We start from the raw sequence: 25,166 nt of genomic DNA, 5'->3' as shown, positions 1-25,166 counted from the left end.
CAGCAACATTTCTGTCTCACTCTAATTTCTATGCATCCATCTGTAGGCTGGAGAAGTGATCTCGAAGTAGCTGCATTTAAAAAAAAAAAAAATCTGACAGTAACATTTTCTGGGGTTTACTTTTTAATTCCCTCTGTAGCTAGAAACAGGCATTAAAATTAATGCCAGCCCGAGTGTAAAGGATACCTTAGTAACAAACTTGCTTCATTTTAGATTCATAATTTCTCATTGCTAAAGAACATTTGTATTTTAGGTTTTCGAAACACTACAACATCCACAACGATACTGCAGTAGATTACAATGTGTTTTTGAAGAATCTCAGCATAAATAATGACTTGAACCTTAGATATTGTATGGGAAATCAAGGTAAGTATTTTTAAAGTATATAGCTAAATATTTCAATATCTTTTGGCATGGTAATTCCTGTTCTTTGAATCTTTCCTGAGGAAATACTTTCCAATACAGAAAATACATTATCTACAAAGCTAGCCATGGTATCGTTATTTATAAGAATAACATCAATGCCTAAGAATAGGAAAAGGCTAAATGAGTCACAATATAGCCATGTGGTAAAATCTACAGCCAGGAGCAAGGATATCCATGAAGAGTTAATAATAACACAGAAGATGTGTGTGGAATATCTGTAGCGGATTGGAAAATATTCCAAAATACTCAGGTTGTCTGGCTGTGATTTTGTTCTTTCTGTTGCTTCTGTATTTTCAACTTTTTTTCTTTAATGATGGGAAAAAACAGAAAAGGGCAAATAGCTGAGTAATTTGCAGTTATGTTAGACAAGCAAAGCCAGGTCATTAGACATAACCTTGAGACAGAACGTGTTTCCTCGTGCAAACGGTCTTTACTCCAGCCTCCTCCATACGACGCCCAGGGTTGTCGGCCTGCTGGGTAGCTTTGGAGAGAGTCAGGGTCCAGTTCTTTAAGGATGAATGTGTGGCTCATGCAATTGGATCCTCTCCTTTCCCAGCCTTTGGTCATTTTCCTCGCCTTACATAAGATTTCCCCTCAGTGGTGTGGTGCTTCAGGAGTGACTGCCCCTGAATGACTTTCTCAAAATGGGTTGTCACTGTATGGTTTCAGCTTAATTCAGAGCAGCAAATATTCAGGGACCATCTTCCATGATTCTCAGATCCCTCTCACTAGCAAGCTGAAAAATGACAGATTCTCAGGTTTTAGCCTGGTTCCACTAACCAAGCTTGCTTAGAGCAGACTCCAGTGCTCTAGTTTTCGAAGTCTCCTGTGCCAGGAGCCGTGTAAAGCATGTTCCTGCATCACCTCTTTATATTCCCCACGGCCATGTGAGGCAGGTGCCAATGCGACAAGGAAGACATTGAAGTAAACAATCGAACCAAGCCCACTACCCAGAAATAACCACTGTCCACAGTGTTCTTGGCATCTCTCCATGGCACATACATGGAAAAAAGAGTTAGGCAGAAAGAAATACATTTGTAAAAATGGGTTTATATAGATGCTGTTCTCTGTAAGAATTTACTTTTACCTCAGTGTATCAGAAGACTAGAAATTTAATGAAACTCAAGAAAATGATGAATACATCCTGGCTCTATATCTTGGATATAATGTCCACAGGTCACATCTTCCCCCTTCAATATGTTGTAGACTTTGGTCCATTGCCCTCTGGTACTGAGTCTGATTGTGGAAAAGTCTGAGGCCTGCTTCATTTTTTCTCTTATGGATGATTTGTTTTCTCTGGCTGATTGCCTAAGAGGCATTTATCCTAGAACTCCATCCCTCCCTCCCTCCCTCCTTCCCTTCCCTCCCTCTCTTCCCTCCTTCCCTCCCTTCCCTCTTTCCCTCCCTCCCTTCCTTCCCTCCTTCCCTTCCCTCTTTCCCTCCCTCCCTCCCTTCCCTCCTTCCCTCCCTCCCTCCCTTCCCTCCTTCCCTCCTTCCCTCCTTCCCTTCCCTCCTTCCCTCTCTCCCTTCCCTCCTTCCCTCCCTCCCTTCCTTCCCTCTTTCCCTCCCTCCCTTCCTTCCCTCCTTCCCTCCCTCCCTTCCCTCTTTCCCTCCCTCCCTCCCTTCCCTCCTTCCCTCCCTTCCCTCCTTCCCTCCTTCCCTTCCCTCCTTCCCTCTCTCCCTTCCCTCCTTCCCTCCCTCCCTTCCTTCCCTCTTTCCCTCCCTCCCTTCCTTCCCTCCTTCCCTCCCTCCCTTCCCTCTTTCCCTCCCTCCCTCCCTCCCCTCCTTCCCTCCCTCCCTCCCTTCCCTCCTTCCCTCCCTCCCTCCCTTCCCTCCTTCCCTCCCTTCCCTCCTTCCCTCCTTCCCTCCTTCCCTCCTTCCCTTCCCTCCTTCCCTCTCTCCCTTCCCTCCTTCCCTCCCTCCCTTCCTTCCTTCTTTCCCTCCCTCCCTCCCTTCCTTCTTTCCCTCCCTCCCTCCCTTCCCTCCTTCCCTCCCTCCCTTCCTTCCCTCTTTCCCTCCCTCCCTTCCTTCCCTCTTTCCCTCCCTCCCTTCCTTCCCTCTTTCCCTCCCTCCCTTCCTTCCCTCCTTCCCTCCCTCCCTTCCCTCCTTCCCTCCCTCCCTTCCCTCCTTCCCTCCCTCCCTTCCCTCCTTCCCTCCTTCCCTCCTTCCCTCCTTTCCTCCTTCCCTCCTTCCCTCCTTCCCTTCTTCCCTTCCCTCCTTCCCTCCCTCCCTCCCTTCCCTCCTTCCCTCCCTCCCTCCCTTCCCTCCTTCCCTCCCTCCCTCCCTTCCCTCCTTCCCTCCCTTCCCTCTTTCCCTCCTTTCCCTCCTTCCCTCCCTCCCTTCCCTCCTTCCCTCCTTCCTCTTCCTTCCCTCCTTCCTCTTCCTTCCCTCCTTCCCTCCCTTCCCTCCCTCCCTTCCCTCCTTCCCTCCTTCCTCTTCTTTCCCTCCTTCCCTCCTCCCCTCCCTTCCCTCCTTCCCTCCTCTCCTCCCTCCCTTCCTTCCCTCCCTCCCTCCCTTCCCTCCTTTCCCTCCTCCCTTCCCTCCCTCCCCTCGTTCCCTCCCTCCCCTCCTTCCTTCCCTTCCCTCCTTCCCTCCCTCCATCCATTCCCTCCCTCCCTCCCCTCCTTCCCTCCCTCCCTCCATCCTTTCCTCCTTCCTTCCATCCTTCCGTCCTGCTCTCCTTCTCCTCTCCTCTCCTTTCCTCTCCTCTCCTCTCCTTTCCTCTCCTCTCTTTTTTCTTTCTTATTTCTACAAGGTCTCGCTTGCTCTGTTGCCCAGGCTTGAGTGCAGTGGCACGATCATAGCTCACTGCAGCCTCGATCTCCTGAGCAATTCCAGCACTTTGGGCACAAGCGATCCTCCGTCCTCAGCCTCCCAAGTAACTGGGACCACAGGCATGCACCACCATGCCTGGCTAACTTAAAAAAAAAAAAATTGTAGAGACAGGGTCTCACTATGTTGCCAGGCTAATCTCGAACTCCTGGGCTCAAGTGATCCTCCTGCCTATACACGGTCCCAAAGAGCTGGGATTACAGGTGTGTGCCACCATGCCCAGCACATATTCACAGTGATCATCTTAGATCTTTTATCTATACCTGTAATTTGATTTTCACCAAGGTCTATCCTATTCTTTGCTGTTTCTAATTTACTTAATAGATCTCTAATGTTGTTTCTTTAGGTCTACAATATTATTTTCCATCTTATTTTGTTGGTTTATCATCTTGCCTTTCAACTCTCCTTTTACTGAGTTCACGTTCTTATAGAGAGATTCTGTAAGGTAATTTTGTATCTGAAGTTACATTTTCTTCCAAGGTGGGATCTCTGCCTTGTGTTCATTATGTTCCTCTCCTTCCTTCACTATCCACTGCTGGAAAGTTTGTGTACTTTCATGAAATTTGGATAAACTGAGTATTTTCTATTCCATTGTACTTCTTCTATTGACTTTTTATTTATTATTAAATTTTTTGGTGCTTGTTCTAGGGTAATATGGTTTGGATATTTGTCTCTTCCAAATCTCATGTTGAAATGTAATCCCCAGGCCAGGCATGGTGGCTCACGCCTGTAATCCCAGCACTTTGGGAGGCTAAGGCAGGAGGATCACTTGAGGCCAGGAGTCCAAGGACCAGCCTAGGCAACATTAGCGAGACCCTGTCTCTATTTAAAAAAAGAAAGAAATGTGATCACCAGTGTTGGAGGTTGGACCTAGGGGGAGGTATTTGTGTCATTGGAGTAGATTCCTCATGAATAGCTTGGTGCCCTCCCCATGGTAATGAGTGAGTTCTTGCTCTGTTAGTTCACACAAGAGCTGGTATTTAAAGGAGACAGGCACCTCCTCCTCTGCCTTGCTCCCTCTCTTGCCACGTGATGCATTTGCTCCCTGTTCACCTTCCACCACCAGTAAAAAGCTTCTTGAAAGAAAACCTAGGCAATACCATTCAGGACATAGGCGTGGGCAAAAACTTCATGACTAAAACACCAAATGCAATTACAATGAAAGCCAAAATTGACAAACGCGATCTAATTAAACTAAAGAGCTTCTGCGCAGCAAAAGAAACTATCATCAGAGTAAACAGGCAACCTACAGAATGGGAGAACAATTTTGCAATCTATCCATTTGACAAAGGTCTAATATCCAGAATCTACAAGGAACTTAAACAAATTTACAAGAAAAAAACAACCCCATCAAAAAGTGGGTGAAGGATATGAACAGACACTTCTCAAAAGAAGACATTTATGCAGCCAACAAACATATGAAAAAAGCTCAACATCTCTGGTCATTAGAGAAATGCAAATCAAAACCACATTGAGATACCATCTCATGCCAGTTAGAATGGTGATCATTAAAAAGTCAGGAAACAACAGATGCTGGAGAGGATGAGGAGAAATAGGAACACTTCTACCCTGTTGGTGGGAGTGTAAATTAGTTCAATTATTGTGGAAGACAGTGTGGCAATTTCTCAAGGATCTAAAACCAGAAATACCATTTGACCCAGCAATCCCATTAATGGGTATATACCCAAAGGATTATAAATCATTCTACTATAAAGACACATGCACATGTATGTTTATTGCAGCACTATTTGCAATAGTAAAGACTTGGAACTAACCCAAATGCCCATCAATGATAGACTGGATAAAGAAAATGTGGCAGATATACACCAGGAGTACTATGCAGCCATAAAAAAGAATGAATTCATGTCATTCGCAGGGACATGGATGAAGTTGGAAACCATTATTCTCAGCAAATTAACCCAGGAACAGAAGACAAAACACTGCATGTTCTCACTCATAGTGAGAGTTGAACAATGAGAACACACGGACATAGGGAGGAGAACATCACACACTGGGGCCTGTCATGGGGTGGGGGGAAAGGGGAGGGATAGCATTAGAAGAAATACCTAATGCATGTGGGGCTTAAAACCTAGATGACGGGTTGATGGGTGCAGCAAACCACCATGGCACATGTATACCTATGTAACAAACCTGCATGTTCTGCACATGTATCCCAGAACTTAAAGTATAATTTAAAAAGAAAAAAAAAAAAACTTCTTGAAGCCAAGCAGATGCTGGTGCCATGCTTGTACAGCCCGCAGAACCATAAGCCAAATGAGCCTCTTTTCTTTATAAATTATCTATTCTCAGGTATTCCTTGATAGCAATGCAAAGCAGACTAATAAATAAGGTTTATAATATACATCTTTGATTAGTCTGAATCTACCTCTAAGTAATATTATAGTGATTCATATGCAGTGTTTGGACCTTACAACAGTGTTTTCCCAATTCTTCTCTTTTATCCTATGTTATATTGCTGCCCTACATTGTACTTTTACATACACCATAAACACATAATGCATTGCTACAGCTCCTGTTGTTCCACTGAGATTTCCTACGTGTTCACTCAATAGAAATATATTTTCTTTTACATTCTCGAACACTGTTATTTTACAATTTTAAGAATGCTTAAAAATTTTTTTTTTCTTTTTGAGACAGGGTCTTGCTGTGTTGCCCAGGCAGGAGTGCAATGGTGCAATCATAGCCCACTGCAACCTCAAACCCCTGGACTCAAGTAACCTTCCCACCACAGCCTCATGAGCAGCTAGCACCACAGGCATGCCACTATGCCTGGCTAATTTTTAAAATTATTTTTTGTGGAGGATGGCATCTCACTATTATGCCCAGCCTAGTCTCAAACTCCTGGTGTCAAGTGATCCTCCTGCCTCACTCAGCCTCCCCAATGCTGGGATTCCAGGCATGAGCCACTGCACTTGGCTGCTTTAAACTTTTTTATCTGCTAATTCCAACAACTGGGTCATGTCGGGTTTGGGTTTTAAAACTTTTTTTTCAATATTATACCATAAGAAGTAAGGGTTTGGTCTTTATTGATTACCTTTTTTCTTGAATGTGAATCACAGTTTCCTGAGGTTTTTTTTCTGTCTCATAATTTTGAAATTTATTCTGGATATAGTAAATTTCTATAATTTTGCATTATAGCAACTATGGATGCTGTTATGTTCTGAAGAATTGTTTCTTTGTTTTAGCAGCCAGTTTACTTGGCTGTATTCAAACTCTAAACTTTGTCCTCCCAGTGGTGGGAAATCTTTGTTTTATTATTTTCTCCCTAGAGGGGCAGCTTGGTGTCTTCTCTGCACATCTATAGTTCAGGAGTTGGCCAGAGATTTGGGCGAAGTTTGTTCACAGATATTGGAGATCCCCCTTTATGCCTCTCTTCCTTTTGGGTTTTCCTTCCTTGCCTTCTGGCCACTGTGGGAGGCCTGAACTCTGTTTTCCAATTCCTAAAGCTGGTAAGAGCCTGAATTTATATCCAAGTTCTAGCCACTTAGCATGATTCCAGCTGGGGCCTGCCCTCAGGCAAAAAGCCAAATCACAAGAAATTCACTGAGTAAGATTTCATTTTTCCAAGTGCCAGCTTCAGTTTGTATCTGCTTTCAGTTGCTCCCCAGGGCCTCCAGATAGTTTTCTGTTTATATTTTGCTCAGAGTTTTAAATGTTATCTGCTGGGAGGGTTGTATGAGCTAATCCACCAAAATTGGAAGCAAAACTTTCTGTCTACTCATAGTCAGTTTCTTTTTGCTTCAATTTATGCTGGCTTTTTTTTTTTTTTTTTTTTTGGTGAATTTTTACATTTTTTCTTCTGCTTATTTCCTTAGGTATTATAAGAAGGTAAGTTCTAGGATACAATTTCAGTTTTGCTATGGACATCTCTTTTTTGTTTTTGCATTTTATCAATAATTGGCAGCAGATTTTTAATAATGCATTATTTTATGTATCCCCAACGCCTAAATGAAAGGCATCTTTGATTTGATTCAGTGTAAGCTATATATCCAGTCATTCTGTATATTCCTGTTTCCACAACATTAGCTTACATTCTTATTGCTGCCTCCTAACTGGTACCACAGTCTAAAGCCTGTTGGCCTATCCCAATCTGTCTTCTATCCTGCATTCATCGTAAAATACAATCTTAGTTCCATCATTTTTCCTATTGAATACTTATCCTGTAACTTTTATCATTGAAATTCAAATCCCTCAGTTAGGAGGCAAAACCATTTTGTGGATGTTCTAAAATAAAGATATAGTAGTTTGGGTTTATGGGGTATATAATGTTAAATCTCTACACTAAGGCTGTCAAGACAGAGGGCTGTTTATTGGTATGTAGTAGGAAAGGCTGAATTGCTGACACCAGCCCGTCATCTTCCCGGCTGCCATCCTACCAGTTCAAAACTTTAGCCCCAAAGTGTAAATCTCATGGTGTCAGCATATTCTTTGTGGGTTGGTGTTATGGTTTCAATGTTAGCCCCCTCCAAAACTCATGTTGAAACTTAATCCCTAATGTAGCAGTTTTAAGAGATGGGGCCTTTAAGAGGTAATTGAGTCATGAGGGCTCTGCCCCCGTGAATGGATTAATGGGTTATCATAACAGTGAGTCTTTTATAAAAGCCAGTTTGGGCCTCGGCACTTTGGGAGGCCAAGGCGGGTGGATCGCCTGAGGTCGGGAGTTCAAGACCAGCCTGGCCAACATGGAGAAACCCCATCTTTACTAAAAATACAAAATTAGCCGGGCATGGTGGCGCATGCCTATAATCCCAGCTATGTGGGAGGCTGAGGCAGGAGAATTGCTTGAACCCAGTAGGCGGGGGTTGCAATGAGCCAAGATTGCACCATTGCACTCCAGCCTGGGCAACAAGAATGAAACTCAGTCTAAAAAAATGAAATAAAAAAAAAAGCCAGTTTGGCTCTCAACGTGCCTCTCTCTCGCCCTGTGATGCTTTCTTCCATGTTACAATGCAGCACGAGGGCCTCAGAAGCCAGCCAGCTGCAGTCCCTTGACCTGGGACTTCCTAGTTTCCAGAACTGTAAGAAATAAATCTATTTGTTTTCTCTGTAAATTACTTAGTCTCAGATACGTAGTTATAGCAACATAAAAAGGACTAAGATAGAAACTTGATACAGAGAAGTGGGGTTGTTGCCATACAGATAACTGGAAATGTGGAAGCAACTTTGGAACTAGGTAATTGGCAAAGGCTGGAAGTATTTGGAGGAGCAGGCTAGAAAAAGCCTAGATTACCATGAGCAAAGCATTACGGGTGATTCTGGTGAGGGCTTAGAAGAAGTGAAGACAAGAGAAAGTCTAGAGCTTTTCAGAGATTACTTAACTGGTTGTGACCAGAATGTCGATAGAAATATGGACGGTAGGCAGGGCACGGTGGCTCATGCCTGTAATCCTAGCACTTTGGGAGGCCAAGGCAGGCGGATCATTTGAGGTCAGGAGTTCGAGACCAGGCTGGCCAACATGGTGAAACCCCGTCTCTACTAAAAATACAAAAAAATTAGCCAGGCATGGTGGCGTGTGCCTGTAATCCCAGCTACTTGGGAGGCTGAGGCAGGAGAATCACTTGAACTCAGGAGGCAGAGGTTGCAGTGAGCCAAGATCATGTCACTGCATTCCAGCCTGGGAGACAGAGCGAGACTCCCTCTCAAAAAAAAAAAAAGAAAAAAGAAAAAAGAAATACTGACAGTAAACAGTAAAGACCATTCTGACAAGGTCTGAGATGGAAATGAGGGACAAAGTACTGGAAACTAAAGTAAAGGCCATCCTTGTTATACTGTTGCAAACTTGGCTGCATTGCATTCATGCCATAGGGTGGTGTGACAGGCTGAGCTTGAGAGTGCTGAGCTAGGATAGCTGGTGAAAGAAATTTCTAAGCAGCAAAGTGTTCAAGGTGGTGCATAGTTACTTTTGGCCACTTGCAGTGAGATTTGAAAGCAAAGGGATGACAAAGATAAAACTTACAATCCTGAAGGAAGTGCAGCCTGGCCACATGCAGCATGAAAAAAGCATGTTCATGAGAGCAAAATAAGGATGTGGCTGAGTGACTCATTGTTAAACAGATTAGCATAAATAGAAAGGACCCTCCCATCACAGAACCAAAGCTATAGGAAGGCAGAATGGTTTTTGACAATTACACTAAAAAGCCTACTTGATGGGCTTGCTGCCCAGGGCCATCTCTGGACTCTGCCCCCCACATTCTGGTGCAGGGCCCCTTGGTCCCAGCTGTGGCTTAGGTGCCCCTCTGAAAAGTACAAGCTGTAAAGCTTGGTGGCAGCACACTGTGGCTCAAGTGGGCCCAGATGTGGCTTATGCCATAACTCTGGAAGGTGTAAGCAGTAAGCCTTGACACTATGAGGTGCTAACCCTGCAGGTGTGCAGAATGTAAGAGCTATAGAGGCATAGTGGGCTCCACCTTTCTGATACATCTCAGAGGATGTACCAGAAAGGCTGAGGACACAGGCAGACACTTGTTGCAGGGGTGGAGTCACCGCTAAGAGCCCCTACTAGGGCAATGCTGAGTGGAGATGAGGGGTCAGAGCTAGAGCAAGCCTGAAGACTCCAGAACTCTGTAGCCATCAGCAGCATGCAGTGTCCATGTGGAAAAGCTGTAGACAACAGTGTGCAGCTCCAACCCATCAGAGCGGAGTCATAGGCTAAGCTTTGCAATGTCACAGGGCAGGGTTGCCCATTGCCTTTGGGGACTGTTCCTGTTCTATTTCTCCACCATGTTTTGACACAGCATAAGGCCCTCATCAGAAGTCACCAGATGTGGCTGGCCAATCTTGAACTTCCCAGCCTGTGGAACCATGAGCTAAATAAACCTCTTTCCTTTTAAGAGATATTCCTTGTATCAGATATTCTGTTACCGCAACACAAAATGGGCTAAGATGGTTGGATTGTGATGGAAATAGTTTTATTTGAACCAGGGATTGGCTACTTTGAATTCCCCTCTTATTAACTTGTTTAGAAAAAGCCAGAAAGCCAATGAATCCAGACAGGCCCCAGGGTATCAACCAAACAAAGAAGAAAATACAGGCATATCTCTGTGTGTTCTGACTGCTCCACCAACTGGCCATTCCCCATCTCTCTCATTCCCCTCAGGTCTCTCTTTTCCCTGAGACTCAACAATATTAAAATTATGCCAATTAACAACCCTACAATTGCCTATAAGTGTTCAAGTGAAAGGAACTCAGTTTAAGTCAAAAGCTAGAAATGACTAAGCTTGGTAAGGAAGGAATGTCGCAAGCCAAGATAGGTCAAAAGCTAGGCTTCTTGTGCCAAGTAATTAGCCAAGTTGTAGATGCAAATAAAAAGTTCTTGAAGGAAATTTAAAGTGCTACTCCAATGAACACATGAATATTAAGAAAGTGAAACAGCCTTATTGCTGATATGGAGAACGTTTGAGTGGTCTGTACTGAAGACCAAAGCAGCCACAACATCCCCTTACACCAACGACTAATCCAGAGCAAGGCCCTGGCTCTCTTAATTCTATGAAGGCTGAGAGAGGTGAGGAAGCTGTAGAAAAAAAGTTGGAAGCTAGCAGAGGTTGGCTCATGAGGTTTAAGGAAAGAAGCCATCTCCATAACATAAAAGTCCAAGATGAAGCAGCAAGTGCTGATGGAGAAGCTGCAGCAAGTTATCCAGAAGACTTAGTTGAGATCATTGATGAAGGTGGCTGTGCTAAACAGCAGATTTTAAACAAAATAGCTTTGTATTGGAAGAAGATGCTGGTTAGGACTTTCTTAAGCTAGAGAGTAGTCAATGCCTGGCTTCAAAGCCTCAAAGAACAGGATGACCCTCTTGGGAGTGGCTAATGCAGCTAATGACTTTAGGTTAAAGCCAATGCTCATTTACCATTCTGAAAATTCTACAGCTGTTAGGAATGATGCTAATTTTACTCTGCCTGTGCTCTGTAAATGGGACAACAAAGCCTAGATGGCAGCATATCTGTTTACTGCATGATTTACTGAATATTTTAAGCTCATTGTTGAGACCTACTGCTCAAAAAAGATTCCTTTAAAAATATTACTGTTCATTAATAGTGCACCTGGTCACCCAAGAGATCTGATGGAGATGTACAAGGAGATTAATTTTGTTTACATGCCTGCTAACACAATATCCATTCTGGAGCCCATGGATCAAGGAGTAGTTTCAACTTTCAAGTCCTATTATTTAAGAATACATTTTGTAAGTCTACAGCTGCTATAAATAGTGATTCCTCTGATGAGTCTAGGAAGAATATTGAAAACCTTTTGGAAAGGGTTTACCATTTTAGATGCCATTAGAACATTTCTGATTCATAGGAGGAGGTCAAAATATCAACATGAATAGGAATTTGGACGAAGTTTATTCCAACCCTAATGGGTGACTTTAAGGGGTTCAAGATTTCAGTGGAGAAAGTAACTGTATACATAGTGGAAATAGCAAGAGAACTAGAATTAAAAGTGGAGCCTGAAGATGTGACTATATTGCTGTAATCTTTTGTTCAAACTTTAAGGGACGAGGAGTTGTTTCTTATGGATGAGCAAAATAAGTGGTCTCTTGAGATGAAATCTACTCCTGGTAAAGATGCTGTGAACATTGTTAAAATAACAACAAAAAGTTTAGAATATTACATGATCTTAGTTGATAAAGCAGCAGCAGAATTTGAGAGGATTGACTCCAATTTTGAAAGAAATTTATTGTGACTAAAATGCTATCAAACAGCATCGCTTGCTACAGAGAAACCTTTCATGAAAGAGCCAATTGATGCAGCAAACTTTATTGTTCTCTTATTTTTTAAAATGTCCAGTGGCTCATGCCTATAATCCCAGTACTTTGGGAGGGTAAGGCAGGAGGATTTCTTGAGGTCAGGAGTTTGAGACCAGCCTGGGCAACATAGCAAGACCCTGTATCCACAAAAAATAGCAAAAGTTAGTTGGGCATGGTGGTTCGTGCCTGCAGTCCCAGCTACTCAGGAGGCAGAGGGAGGAGGATCACTTGAGCCCAGGGGTTCAAGGCTACAGTGAGCTGTGATAGCACTACTGCACTCCAGCCTGGGTGACAGAGCAAGACCCTGTCTTTAAAAAAAAAAAAAAACTGCCACAGCCACCCCATCTTCAGCAACCACCACCCTGATCAGTCAGCAGCCATTAACATCAAGAGAAGGCCCTCTACCAAGAAAAAGATTATGACTCACTGAAGGCTCAGATGATGATCAGCATTTTTCATCATATTTTAAAATTAAGGCATGTACATTTTTTTCAGATATAAGATATTACACTTAATAGACAATATAGTATCATGTAAACGTAACTTTTATCTGCATTGGGAAGCCAAAACATTCATGTTGCTTTTTTGTGTTATTCACTTTACCATGGTGCTCTAGAACAGAACTCACAGTATCTCCAAAGGTTGCCTGTGGTGCTGTCCAGAGCAGTTCAAAGGCCATTTCTAAGTTTTGATTTACCTTCTAATTTCTTCTTAAGTCATGAAGAAGTTGATCTTTCTATCTCACTGACCCAGCTTCCTTGATCATATTTGTTCAGTTGCTTCTCTCTCTCTTACATTTTTCTTTCCAGTCATTTTGGTTATTTGAATCATATTTTCTAGTAGATTCCTCAGCAAATCACCATGGAAATGATATTCTTTGATTTCTTACATAATCGTGTTTGTCTGTGGCCTTAATACTTGAAAAATCCAGGCCGAGTGCAGTGGATCACACCTGTAATCCCAGCACTTTGGGAGGCCAAAGTGGGCAGATGGCTTGAGGCCAGGAGTTCAAAACCAGCCTGGACAACATGGCAAAACCCTGTCTCTACTAAAAATAAAAAAATTAGCCAGGCGTGGTGGTGCACACCTGTAATCCCAGCTACTCAGGAGGCTGAGGCAGGAGAATCTCTTGAACCCAGGAGGTGGAGGTTGCAGTGAGCCCAGATTGTGCCACTTCACTCTAGTCTGGGAGACAGAGCAAGACTCTGTCTGGAAAAAAGAAAAAAAAAAAGGAAAAGAAAAATGTATTTTTCTGGATATAAGATCCTTGCCTCAAATTGTCTTTCCTTAAGTATCTTAGATATCCTTATCCATTGTCTGATAATATAAAATTTTGTGGAGGAAGAGTTTGATGACAATCTGATGTTGTTTTCCTTATTCGTAATTTGATCTTTTTGTCTGGATGCCCTGATAATTTAAAAAAATTTAAAACCCAATACATTTTGCTAGACTATGTCATGATATTAGGTACTCAAGGTTGAGTTTATTGTGTACTATTTAGGTTTTCATCTGAATAAATTCCCTGAGTTTATTGTATACTATTTAGGTTTTCATCTGAGTCTCTTTTTTAAAAAAATTCAACTTTTAGATACAGGGGTACATGTACAGGTTTGTTACACACGTATATTGCACCCAGGTAGTGAGCATAGCACCCAATAGGTCATTTTTCAATCCACACCCCCTCCATTTCTCCTCCTCTAGTAGGCCCTGTTGTCTGTTGTTCCCATGTTTATATCCATGTGTATTCAATGTTTAGCTCCCACTTATAAGTGAGAGCTAACAGTGTTTGATTTTCTGTTCCTGTGTTAGTTTGCTTAGAATTATGGCCTCCAGCTGCATGCATGTTGCTGCAAAGGACATGATTTTATTCTTTTTTATGGCTGTGCAGTATTCTGTGGTATATCCGTACCACACTTTCTTTATCCAATCCACCACTGATGGGCACCTATGTTGATTCCATGTCTTTGCTATGGTGAATAGTGCTACAATGAACATAGGAGTGCATGTGTCTTGTTGGCATAATAATCTGTTTTCCACTAGATATATGGCCAGTAGTTGGATTGCTGGGTTGAATAGTAGCTCTGTTTTAAATTCTTTGAGAAATCTCCAAACTGCTTTCCACAGTAGCTGAACTGATTTACATTCCCACCAACAATGCCTGAGTGTTCCCTTTTCTCTGTAGCCTTGCCAGCATCTGTTGTTTTTTGACTTTTTTTTTTTTTTTTTTTTTTGAGACGGAGTCTCGCTCTGTCGTCAGGCTGGAGTTCAGTGGCGCGACCCCGGCTCACTGCAACCTCTGCCTCCCTGGTTCAAGTGATTCTCCTGCCTCACCCTCCCAAGTAGGTGGGACTACAGGCACGTGCCACCACACTTAGCTAATTTTAATTTTTTTTTTAAGTAGAGATGGTGTTTCACCGTGTTGGCCAGGACGGTCTTGATCTCTTGACCTTGTGATCCGCCCACCTTGGCCTCCCAAAGTGCTGGGATTACAGGTGTGAGCTACCATGCCCTGCCTTTTTTGACTTTTTAATAATAGCCAATCTGATTGGTGTAAGATGATATCTCCTTGTGGCTTCAATTTGCGTTTCTCTGATGATTAGTGATTATGAGCATTTTTTCATATGTTTGTTGACCATGTGTATGTCTTCTTCTTCTGAGAAGTGTCTGTTTATGTCCTTTGTCCATTTTTTAATGGGGTTATTTGTTTTCTGCTTGTTGATATTGTGTTTAAATTCCTTACAGATTTTAGATATTAGGACTTTGTCAGATGCATACTTTTCAAATATTTTCTCCCATTCTGTAGGTTGTCTGTTTATTGATAGTTTCTTTTGCTGTGCAGAAAAGTTCTTTCTTTTTATTTATTTTTTTAATTTATTATTATTATACTTTAGGTTTTATGGTACATGTGCGCAATGTGCAGGTAAGTTACATATGTATACATGTGCCATGCTGGTGCGCTGCACCCACCAACTCGTCATCCACCATTAGGTATATCTCCCAATGCTATCCCTCCCCCCTCCCCCCACCCCACAACAGTCCCCGAAGTGTGATGTTCCCCTTCCTGTGTCCATGTGTTCCCATTGTGCAATTCCCACCTATGAGTGAGAATATGCGGTGTTTGGTTTTTTGTTCTTGAGATAGTTTACTGAGAATGATGATTTCCAATTTCATCCATGTCCCTACAAAGGACATGAACTCATCATTTTTTATGGCTGCATAGTATTCCATGGTGTATATGTGCCACATTTTCTTAATCCAGTCTATCATTGTTGGACATTTGGGTTGGTTCCAAGTCTTTGCTATTGTGAATAATGCCGCAATAAACATACGTGTGCATGTGTCTTTATAGCAGCATGATTTATAGTCCTTTGGGTATATACCCAGTAATGGGATGGCTGGGTCGAATGGAATTTCTAGTTCTAGATCCCTGAGGAATCGCCACACTGACTTCCACAAGGGTTGAACTAGTTTACAGTCCCACCAACAGTGTAAAAGTGTTCCTATTTCTCCACATCCTCTCCAGCACCTGTTGTTTCCTGACTTTTTAATGATTGCCATTCTAACTGGTGTGAGATGGTATCTCACTGTGGTTTTGATTCGCATTTCTCTGATGGCCAGTGATGGTGAGCATTTTTTCATGTGTTTTTTGGCTGCATAAATGTCTTCTTTTGAGAAGTGTCTGTTCATGTCCTTCGCCCACTTTTTGATGGGGTTGTTTGTTTTTTTCTTGTAAATTTGTTTGAGTTCATTGTAGATTCTGGATATTAGCCCTTTGTCAGATGAGTAGGTTGCGAAAATTTTCTCCCATTTTGTAGGTTGCCTGTTCACTCTGATGGTAGTTTCTTTTGCTGTGCAGAAGCTCTTTAGTTTAATTAGATCCCATTTGTCAATTTTGGCTTTTGTTGCCATTGCTTTTGGTGTTTTAGACATGAAGTCCTTGCCCATGCCTATGTCCTGAATGGTAATGCCTAGGTTTTCTTCTAGGGTTTTTATGGTTTTAGGTCTAACATTTAAGTCTTTAATCCATCTTGAATTGATTTTTGTATAAGGTGTAAGGAAGGGATCCAGTTTCAGCTTTCTACATATGGCTAGCCGGTTTTCCCAGCACCATTTATTAAATAGGGAATCCTTTCCCCATTTCTTGTTTTTCTCAGGTTTGTCAAAGATCAGATAGTTGTAGATATGTGGCATTATTTCTGACGGCTCTGTTCTGTTCCATTGATCTATATCTCTGTTTTGGTACCAGTACCATGCTGTTTTGGTTACTGTAGCCTTGTAGTATAGTTTGAAGTCAGGTAGTGTGATGCCTCCAGCTTTGTTCTTTTGGCTTAGGATTGACTTGGCGATGCGGGCTCTTTTTTGGTTCCATATGAACTTTAAAGTAGTTTTTTCCGATTCTGTGAAGAAAGTCATTGGTAGCTTGATGGGGATGGCATTGAATCTGTAAATTACCTTGGGAAGGATGGCCATTTTCACGATATTGATTCTTCCTACCCATGAGCATGGAATGTTCTTCCATTTGTTTGTATCCTCTTTTATTTCCTTGAGCAGTGGTTTGTAGTTCTCCTTGAAGAGGTCCTTCACATCCCTTGTAAGTTGGATTCCTAGGTATTTTATTCTCTTTGAAGCAATTGTGAATGGGAGTTCACTCATGATTTGGCTCTCTGTTTGTCTGTTATTGATGTATAAGAATGCTTGTGATTTTTGTACATTGATTTTGTATCCTGAGACTTTGCTGAAGTTGCTTATCAGCTTAAGGAGATTTTGGGCTGAGACAATGGGGTTTTCTAGATATACAATCATGTCATCTGCAAACAGGGACAATTTGACTTCATCTTTCCTAATTTGAATACCCTTTATTTCCTTCTCCTGCCTAATTGCCCTGGCCAGAACTTCCAACACTATGTTGAATAGAAGTGGTGAGAGAGGGCATCCCTGTCTTGTGCCTGTTTTCAAAGGGAATGCTTCCAGTTTTTGCCCATTCAGTATGATATTGGCTGTGGGTTTGTCATAGATAGCTCTTATTATTTTGAGATACGTCCCATCAATACCTAATTTATTGAGAGTTTTTAGCATGAAGGGTTGTTGAATTTTGTCAAAGGCCTTTTCTGCATCTATTGAGATAATCATGTGGTTTTTGTCTTTGGTTCTGTTTGTATGCTGGATTACATTTATTGATTTGCGTATATTGAACCAGCCTTGCATCCCAGGGATGAAGCCCACTTGATCATGGTGGAAGAAAAGTTCTTTAGTTTAAGAAGGCCCTACTTATCAATTTTTATTTTTGTTGCAATTGCTTTTGGGGACTTAGCCAAACATTCTTTGCCAAGGCTGATGTCGAGAAGGATATTTCCCAGTTTTTCTTCTAGATTTTTATAGCTTGAGGTCTTCCATTTAATTCTTTCATCCATCTTGAGTTAATTTTTATATATAGTGAAAGGTAAGGGTCCAGATTCATTCTTCTGCATATGGCTAGCCTGTTATCCCAATACTATTTATTTAATAGGGAGAACTTTCTCCATTGCTTATTTTTGTCTGCCTTGTCAAAGATCAGATGTTTTAAGTGAGTAGCTTTATTTCTGAGTTTCCTATTCTGTTCCATTTGCCTATGTGTCTGTTTTTGTACCAGTGTCATGCTGTTTTGGTTTCTGTAGTCTTATAGTGTAGTTTGAAGTTGGGTAGAGTGATGCCTTCAGCTTTGTTCTTTTTGCTTAGGATTGCTTTGGCTATTTGGGCTTTGGGTTTTGTTTTGTTTTGTTTGTTGTTCCATATGAATTTTAGGATAGCTTTTTCTAATTCTTGAAGAGTGACATTGGTAGCTAGATTGGAACTGCATGGAATCTGTTAATTGCTTTGGGCAGTATGGCCATTTTAATGATACTGATTCTTTCAATCCATAAGCATAGAATATTTTTTCCACTTATTTGTGTCATCTCTAGTTTCTTTCAGCAGTGTTTTGTACTTCTCCTTGTAGAGATCTTTCACCTCCTTGGTTAGCTGTATTCTCAGGTATTTTATTTTCTTTGTGGCTATTGCACATGGGATTGTATTCTTGATTTGACTCTCAGCCTGGACATTATTGATGTATAGAAATGCCACTGATTTTTATACATTGATTTTGTGTACTGAAACCTTGCTTAAATGATTTATCAGTTCTAGTAGCCTTTTGGCAGAGTCTTTAGGGTTTTCTAGGTATATAATCATATTGTCAGCAAAGAGAGACAGTTTGACTTCTTCTTTTCCTAAGTGGATGCCTTTTCTTTCTTTCTCTTGCCTGATTCCTCTGGCTAGGACTTCCTCTTTAATTTCTTGAATTGTGACTTTTAGTATTTTTTCCATTCCATTGTTTGGTTTTCTTCTCAGTGATTCATATCATGTGTATTGTATCTTTTGGATCCCCTATCCAAAAGTTAGGATCTTTTTTTCCCCGTCTCTTCTCTTCTACACCACAACTTCCTCGCAAGTCGTTTTTCCTCCCTTTTTTCTTACTTTCTTCCTCTCTTCCTCGTTCTTTTCCTCCCTCTCTCCCTTGTTTGTTTCCTCCCATGATATAACTTTTATTTCACCTTCTATTACTATTGTGTTTATTTGCTCTTGTGTTTCTTATAGTTTAGTCTTCATTTCTTATCTTATTTTATTTTTTAGAGACAGGGTCTTGCTCTGTCACCCAGGCTGGAGCGCAATGGCATGATCATAGCTCACTGCAGCCTTGAACTTCTGGGCTCAAGCAGTTCTCCTGCTTCAGCCTCCCGAGTAGCTTGGACCATAGGTACATGCTGCTGTGCCTGACTTTTTTTTTTTTTTTAAATCTTTTGTAGAGACAGGTTCTGCTTTGTTGCCCATGCTGGTCTTGAACTCCTGGCTTCCTGCCTCAGTCTCTCAAAGTGCTGGGATTACATGTGTAAGCCACTGTGCCCAGCTTAGTCTCCTTTCCTTTCCTTTCCTTGAGCCTGGCCTAGTCTTCATTTCTGAAATGATTTTTTTTTCAGCTTTATTGAGGTATAACTGACAAGTTAAAATTGTGTGTATTTAAGATGTACAATGTGGTGATTTGATATACATATACTTTGTGAAATGTTTCTTACAATAAATTAGTTAACACCTCCATCACCTCACATGGATACCTTTTTTTGTGTGTGGTGAGAACACGTAACATCTATTCTCTTAGCAAATTTCATGGTGGCTGTTAGTTAATAATACAACGTTTTATACCTGACATCATGTTTTTTGTAATTTGCTCCTGATTTCTGTCATCTGAGTTCTGAGTTTTCTGACTGATTGATACTGCTCTTCCATGACTCCTATCATTGAAACAGTATTATGAATCAATACGTAGCTAATACCTATTCTATTGAGTATCTACCAAGTGCCGGGCATGTACCTCTATCAGCTCATCTAATCCAGGTAGCAGTTCCATGACAAAGGTACTGTTTTCTATCTCTTCTTGCAAATAAGGAAACAAAAGCACACCATTGCATAGCTAGTAAGTGGGAGAGCCAGTCAGCAAATTTTTTGGGGGAAAATATGTTATATAAGAACAAATTACCAAGAGCTGGTTAGAGGTTTGATGCTGTTCTCACCTCTGTAAGAGAGTCGCTAGTTCATATATTTGCAGCAACCTTTTATCTCTGACTTTTCTAAATGTGGAACAATGTATTCTATTAATTTTGCGAACTTCTGTTTTGGTTCCGTTTGTGTTCTTAATAAGCTACCACCATCTTGCTTATGAAAAGCACCATCTATTTGGGCACGTGAAGAAAGATGCTGGGGAGCAGATTTCCTTTCGCCTGCAGTGGACATAAACCACACTGTAAGCTTTGGATTGCTTCTCTACCCAGTTTCAAATCAGGTAGCATCATCCTTCAGAGGAAATTTTGAGAAAATCAGAAGGTTGCAGGCATTATCAAGCTGCCCTGGAGAATGAAAGCTGGTAGAATTGTGGTGTGAGAGGCGTCACTGAATACACTGTACCGAGTGCTGTCAGCCAGCCTGTGAGAGCAGCCACAGGGTGTGTGCACAGACCTGCGGGCCGTGAGCTCCCCAGGGCAGGCCTCACACCCTAATCCCTTCTCCACCCTTCCAAGCCAGACATGTTGTTTAAACAGAGCCCCAGTGGGCTTCCCGAAATGTGCCGTGAAAGCACCAGTGTCACAGGTGGACTGAGAACAGGATGAGGTGTCCAAGAGTGGCTGGAGGCCTCTGTGTGCTAGACCACTTCAGGTCCCGCTTCTGTGACACAGCTTCCTCATCTTTCAGCGAGGGCTCTTGCAGGCTCGAAGGTCCTGAGACACCAGGTTTCAAATGCTCAGCCCACTGTGGCTGTAGAATTCCAGACCAAGACCAAATTTGTTGATATTATTATTATTATTATTACTGTTATTTGAGGTGGAGCCTCTTTCTGTCACCAGGCTAGAGTGCAGTGGCATGATCTCAGCTCACTACAACCTCCGCCTCCCAGGTTCAAGCAGTTCTCCTGACAGCCTCCGGAGGAGCTGGGACTATAGGCGTGTGCTGCCATGACCGGCTCATTTTTGTATTTTCAGTAGAGACAGGGTTTCGCCATGTTGGCCAGTTTGGTCTCAAACTCCTGACCTCAGGTGATCTGCCCGTCTTGGCCTCCCAAAGTGCTGGGATTACAGGCATGAGCCACTGTGCCTGGCCACGACCAAGTTCTGAAGACCAACTTTGTCTTTTATTGTGTAGCCCGGAGGGATCTTTTTTTTCTCCCCTTTCTCTTTTTTGGAGCCAGGAAATGGAATTCCAGATGACTGGCAGTTTGTTAACTGCAGCTGAATTAAGTGTGCTTAATTTGGCTGAAGCGTATTTGCAGACATTTTAGGAAATAAATCTGGGAAACCATTTGTGATTCTTTGCAGTCAACTTTGAAAAAGAAAATGGCTATATTTTAGATTTATTTCATTCTCTTTTATTATAAAAATAATACATGCTTGTTTCAAAAAAGCCAGAAAACACAAAAACACTAAATAAGAATCCTGTATAATTCTACTACCTGAATCCTACCACTGTATTCTTTTTCATGTAGTATCCTCTCAGATTTTGTTTCTGATGCTTACATGGATGGATGGATGGATGGATGGATGGATGGATGGGTGGATGCATAGAAAAATATACAAAATAAGTGTTAAAATGAAATTATTCTAATTATCCCTTTAAAATCATGAAACAATATATAGCAAAGAACATTTCCCACATCCGTTAATTTAGACATGTATCTTTGTTTTTAAAGTCTGTGTAGTATTTCATAGGCTTGATGGACCATTCATTTATAAAATTCATCTTCTATGAATGGGCATTTAGATTGTTTCATTTTTTTCTCTTATAAAGAAAAGTGCAAAAAATATCCTTATCTATGTGAGTTCGGTGAGTAGTCCTATTATTCCATGAGTACAAAACTCTAGAAAAGGATTTAAGCATATTCAAGTACCAAGTTTTTATACACAAGCCAGAATTGGTTCTTATTATTCCCTTTACTCCTTGCCTGTTTGACCAGTAGAAAAAAATGTTAACTTGTTTTAATAAGACTTTAAAAATTATCAATGAGCTTGAGTAGTCCATACATTTATTGGATGCTTTAAAATTCTTTTTATGTGAATTATCTGTCTATAACCTTAGTCTACTGTTCTATTGGATGTTTATATTTATTTTATTGTTTCATAAGAGCCACTCATATATTATGAAAATTAACCTGTATTTCTCATGTATATTAACAATAGTTCTTCTCCACTCATGATTTTTTCACTGCTAACTTGTGGCTTTTTTTTAACCAAACAAAAATCAAGTATTATGTTGTCAGACTTATCCTTTATTTAAATAAATTCTGGCTTTAGTGTTTTCCTTGGCAAGGCTTTCTCACAAAGATTATGTAGTATGTAATAGTCATCTTAATTTTCTTCTATTTTTATGGTCGTATTATTCTATTTAGTGTACATTTCACTCTATCTAGTGTTTATCCTAGAGTAAGATAGTGAGTAGATGATTACTTTTATTTTTTCCAAAATGTTTAGCCAGTTATTTCAACACCATTAATCAGATGGTTCATCATTTTCTTGGTTTATTCAAGCCTTACTTTTTTACCAAACAAGTAATGATTAAAATGAAACAATATTTAAATGTTTAACCTTTGACAATGTTGATAAGCTGAAGCTATTTTGTTTCAACAGAGGTCTCATTGGAGAATCAACAAGCCAGAAATTCCAAAAAGGAGCGTTTGCTCGGTTCTGCATCATCTGAAGATATCTGGAGAAACTACTCCTTGGATGACATTGAGAGGAACTTTTGTCTAGAAGTAAGATGTTTTCCTAAGCCACAATTACCTACAGAGTAAACACTGCAAAGTAAACAATATTGAAAACTATTAGGTTTACACATTATTTCTAAAATTTGTTTCGATCCTACCTATGTCTCCTCCAATACTGAGACCCCCTCTACCTCCCAATAACAGCAATACATTGATCATCAATAATAGTGATGGTGATGTGAAATTAATTTTTAAGTACATCCTTTGTGCTACTCACATACTAACTCTAATAAGACATATAAAGAAATAATGCAACGTTATTGAGTAACGTAAAGGAAAACATGAATAAGTGAAGAGGTCTTTTCTGATTCTTGGATTGGAAGATTTAGTATTAATACCCGTTCTTCCTATATCAGGATATATATTTTTTCTTCTGAAAAATTATAATAGAGGGCTTATTCTACACATATTAAATATTTTATAAAGGCATAATAATTAAGACAATATAGCATTGGTGCAGCAATGGACATTCAGATGGATTTAAAAGGATAGTTGGCTAATGAACCACTCTTTATATGTGAACTTAGCCTGTGACGTGAAGCATTTCAATAAAGTGTAGTGAGAAAGGCTTATTTGGTAATTATTATTGAGATAATTTGCTATCCAGCCATTTTGGGGAATGAAGATTATAACCTTCCACTCTTTACCAAAAATAAATTCTATCTTCATCAACAATTTGAATGTAAGTAATGTGGATAAACATTTATTAATCTTGAAATTTAGAATCTCTTGTAAGCATGAAGTAAAGCCCAAAAGCCTTAAAGAAAAAGACTGATAAAATTTAACTTCAGAAAAAAGAACAATCCTTTATACAGCAAAACTTTGTATAAACATATGATAAACTTGGCACAATATGTGCAACATAAATGACAGATGAATAATTCCCAACATTCATAGAACTTTTACATATTATTCATAAAAAATGTTCAATAGACGGATGTCAATGCAGGAAGAACTCACAAAGCCAGTGTCGATAAGGGTGTTGGAGAAGTGAGCACTGTCATATTTGTGGGTAATCTGGTTAAATTTGTTTTCTCTAGTTGTTGTTAATGACTTTCTTGTTTTCATAAAAACATGACCATTGCAAAAAATGTAAGCAATTCTAAAAAGTACAAAGAAGAAAGTAATAAACTATTCACATCCACCACCCAGAAAGAATCAAAGGCAACATTTGGTGAACATAATTCTGGACCTCTCTTTATTCGTGTATGGAAGGACGGCTGCATCAGTGGGTAGGTGGAGACATAGATAGAAATAATTTTATAAGAAGAGGCTCATACTCCTTTTTAAAAATAAAATGTATTTAATTTAAATTTCCTTGAATTTCCCAGAAGAAAAGGAAATGTCACCATCGCCATCATATTTAACTCTTTTATGGGACGTTCTCTGTGCCAGGCAGTGTTGCCAGTGCTTTGCTGGTGGTCTGTTCAGTCTTCACAGCAACCCCATGAGCAGCGCACTGTGATCATCCCAGCTGAGGACACTGAGGCATGAAGAGGTTAAATGAGTGCAGCTAAGTCCTGGGGCCGAGTGTAAACAGCCCACGCAGTGCAGGCTTATCCAGTCCCTGCCCTTAACCCTGCAACACTGTCCTCAAGGGAAAGCGGAGACACTAAGAACTCTGGATGAACATTTCCTTCCCGCAAGACATATTAGGTCCCCAAAGGGACTTTAAGGCGAGAAAAGAGATTTAAAAAGCTATTAAGAGCTGGAGAAACTATGTTTTTGAGGGATGTTTCCATTTCAGACAGTATGGGCTGGCTTTCTGCTATGAAATTCGAAGTGACGGCACTTGTTTCTTCCTACGCCTCCCTCCCACCTCACCATTTTTGCTCTTTATAGTTTGTCCTTAGCTGAGTTTATAATATTTATATTCTGTTCAGTTGCCATAATTCCCCCTGTTGTTTTGACTTTGTTTTATATTTGCATGAATTTAATGTGCATCACGATAGTGCAGCACTGATCACAGTTTATCCCTCTCAGAGTTCTTTATTTTGATTTATTTTTTGGTTGGCTGGATTTCATTGTCAAGTAATTTCCTTAAGAAAGGCTCATGGGTGCCTTATTCCCTTTGTTTTTTTCATATTTGAAACTGTATGCCTTTTGCTTTTATATTTGAACAGCAACTTGGCTGTCTATAATCCTTCCATCATGCTTTCTTTTCCGTGTAATGTTGTAAATATTTTTTCCATTGTCTTCCAGCATTGGATGTTGCTGTGAAAATAACCTGGGGTCAACCGGATTTCTTTCCCCCTTGTAGGTGATTTCTTTTTTTACCTGGATTCCTGAAGCTTTTTTTTTTTTTTTTTTTCTGTTGATCCTTGAAATTAACAAAGCAAAACGAAGCTATATCTTGGTATGGAGCATTTTGACAAAGTTTCCTGGAACACAGTGTGGTGTACAGATTCAGTTCTTCCTTTATTTCAGGAAAATCAATGTGGTGGTAAGCAATAGATACTGTGTCATAGTACTGAAATCATCTCCTCTCTCTCCCCTCCTCCTTCTATCCTTCCTTCTTTCCACAGTAGTCCCTGTTATCCTTATATTGGATCCTCTTTGCCTCTCCTTGATAGCTGTCATCTTCTCTCAAGTTGATTTAATTCTTTTGTCCCTTTCCTCTGCTTCATTGAGATTCTTCCACGGCACTCCTTTAATACTAATTTAAATCTCATCCTTGCCTCTTATTCTTGCTATGTCTAATTTATTAGTTCCTATAATTATGCTATTTTTATTTTCTATTTTCTTAGGTTTGAAATATTCCTTCTTTTCTCAATGAAAATTTCTAAAAAGTTATTTTGTCATTCTCAAGATTTTCTTTTAATT

The 25,166-nt window shown here is 40.6% G+C and overlaps 1 protein-coding gene across 4 annotated transcripts in view; it reads left to right on the top strand.

Annotated features, from left to right (window-relative positions):
* The window catches only part of EFCAB6 (EF-hand calcium binding domain 6), a 300,279-nt gene that overhangs the window by 82,036 nt on the left and 193,077 nt on the right, over positions 1-25,166 (top strand). For 3 of the 4 annotated variants that reach the window (XM_063663109.1, XM_054470030.2, XM_054470029.2), the window contains 2 exons: positions 254-366; positions 22,207-22,331. In XM_063663109.1, the coding sequence (XP_063519179.1) occupies positions 254-366; positions 22,207-22,331 (238 nt within the window). Of the gene's footprint in view, positions 1-253; positions 367-22,206; positions 22,332-24,603; positions 24,787-25,166 lie in introns of all 4 variants that reach the window. The other variant, XM_063663108.1, reaches the window with a different exon arrangement.

Source organism: Pongo pygmaeus, chromosome 23, assembly GCF_028885625.2.
Source record: "Pongo pygmaeus isolate AG05252 chromosome 23, NHGRI_mPonPyg2-v2.0_pri, whole genome shotgun sequence".
Classification (NCBI taxonomy): domain Eukaryota; kingdom Metazoa; phylum Chordata; class Mammalia; order Primates; family Hominidae; genus Pongo; species Pongo pygmaeus.
This window is presented reverse-complemented; position numbering and strand designations above follow the sequence as displayed.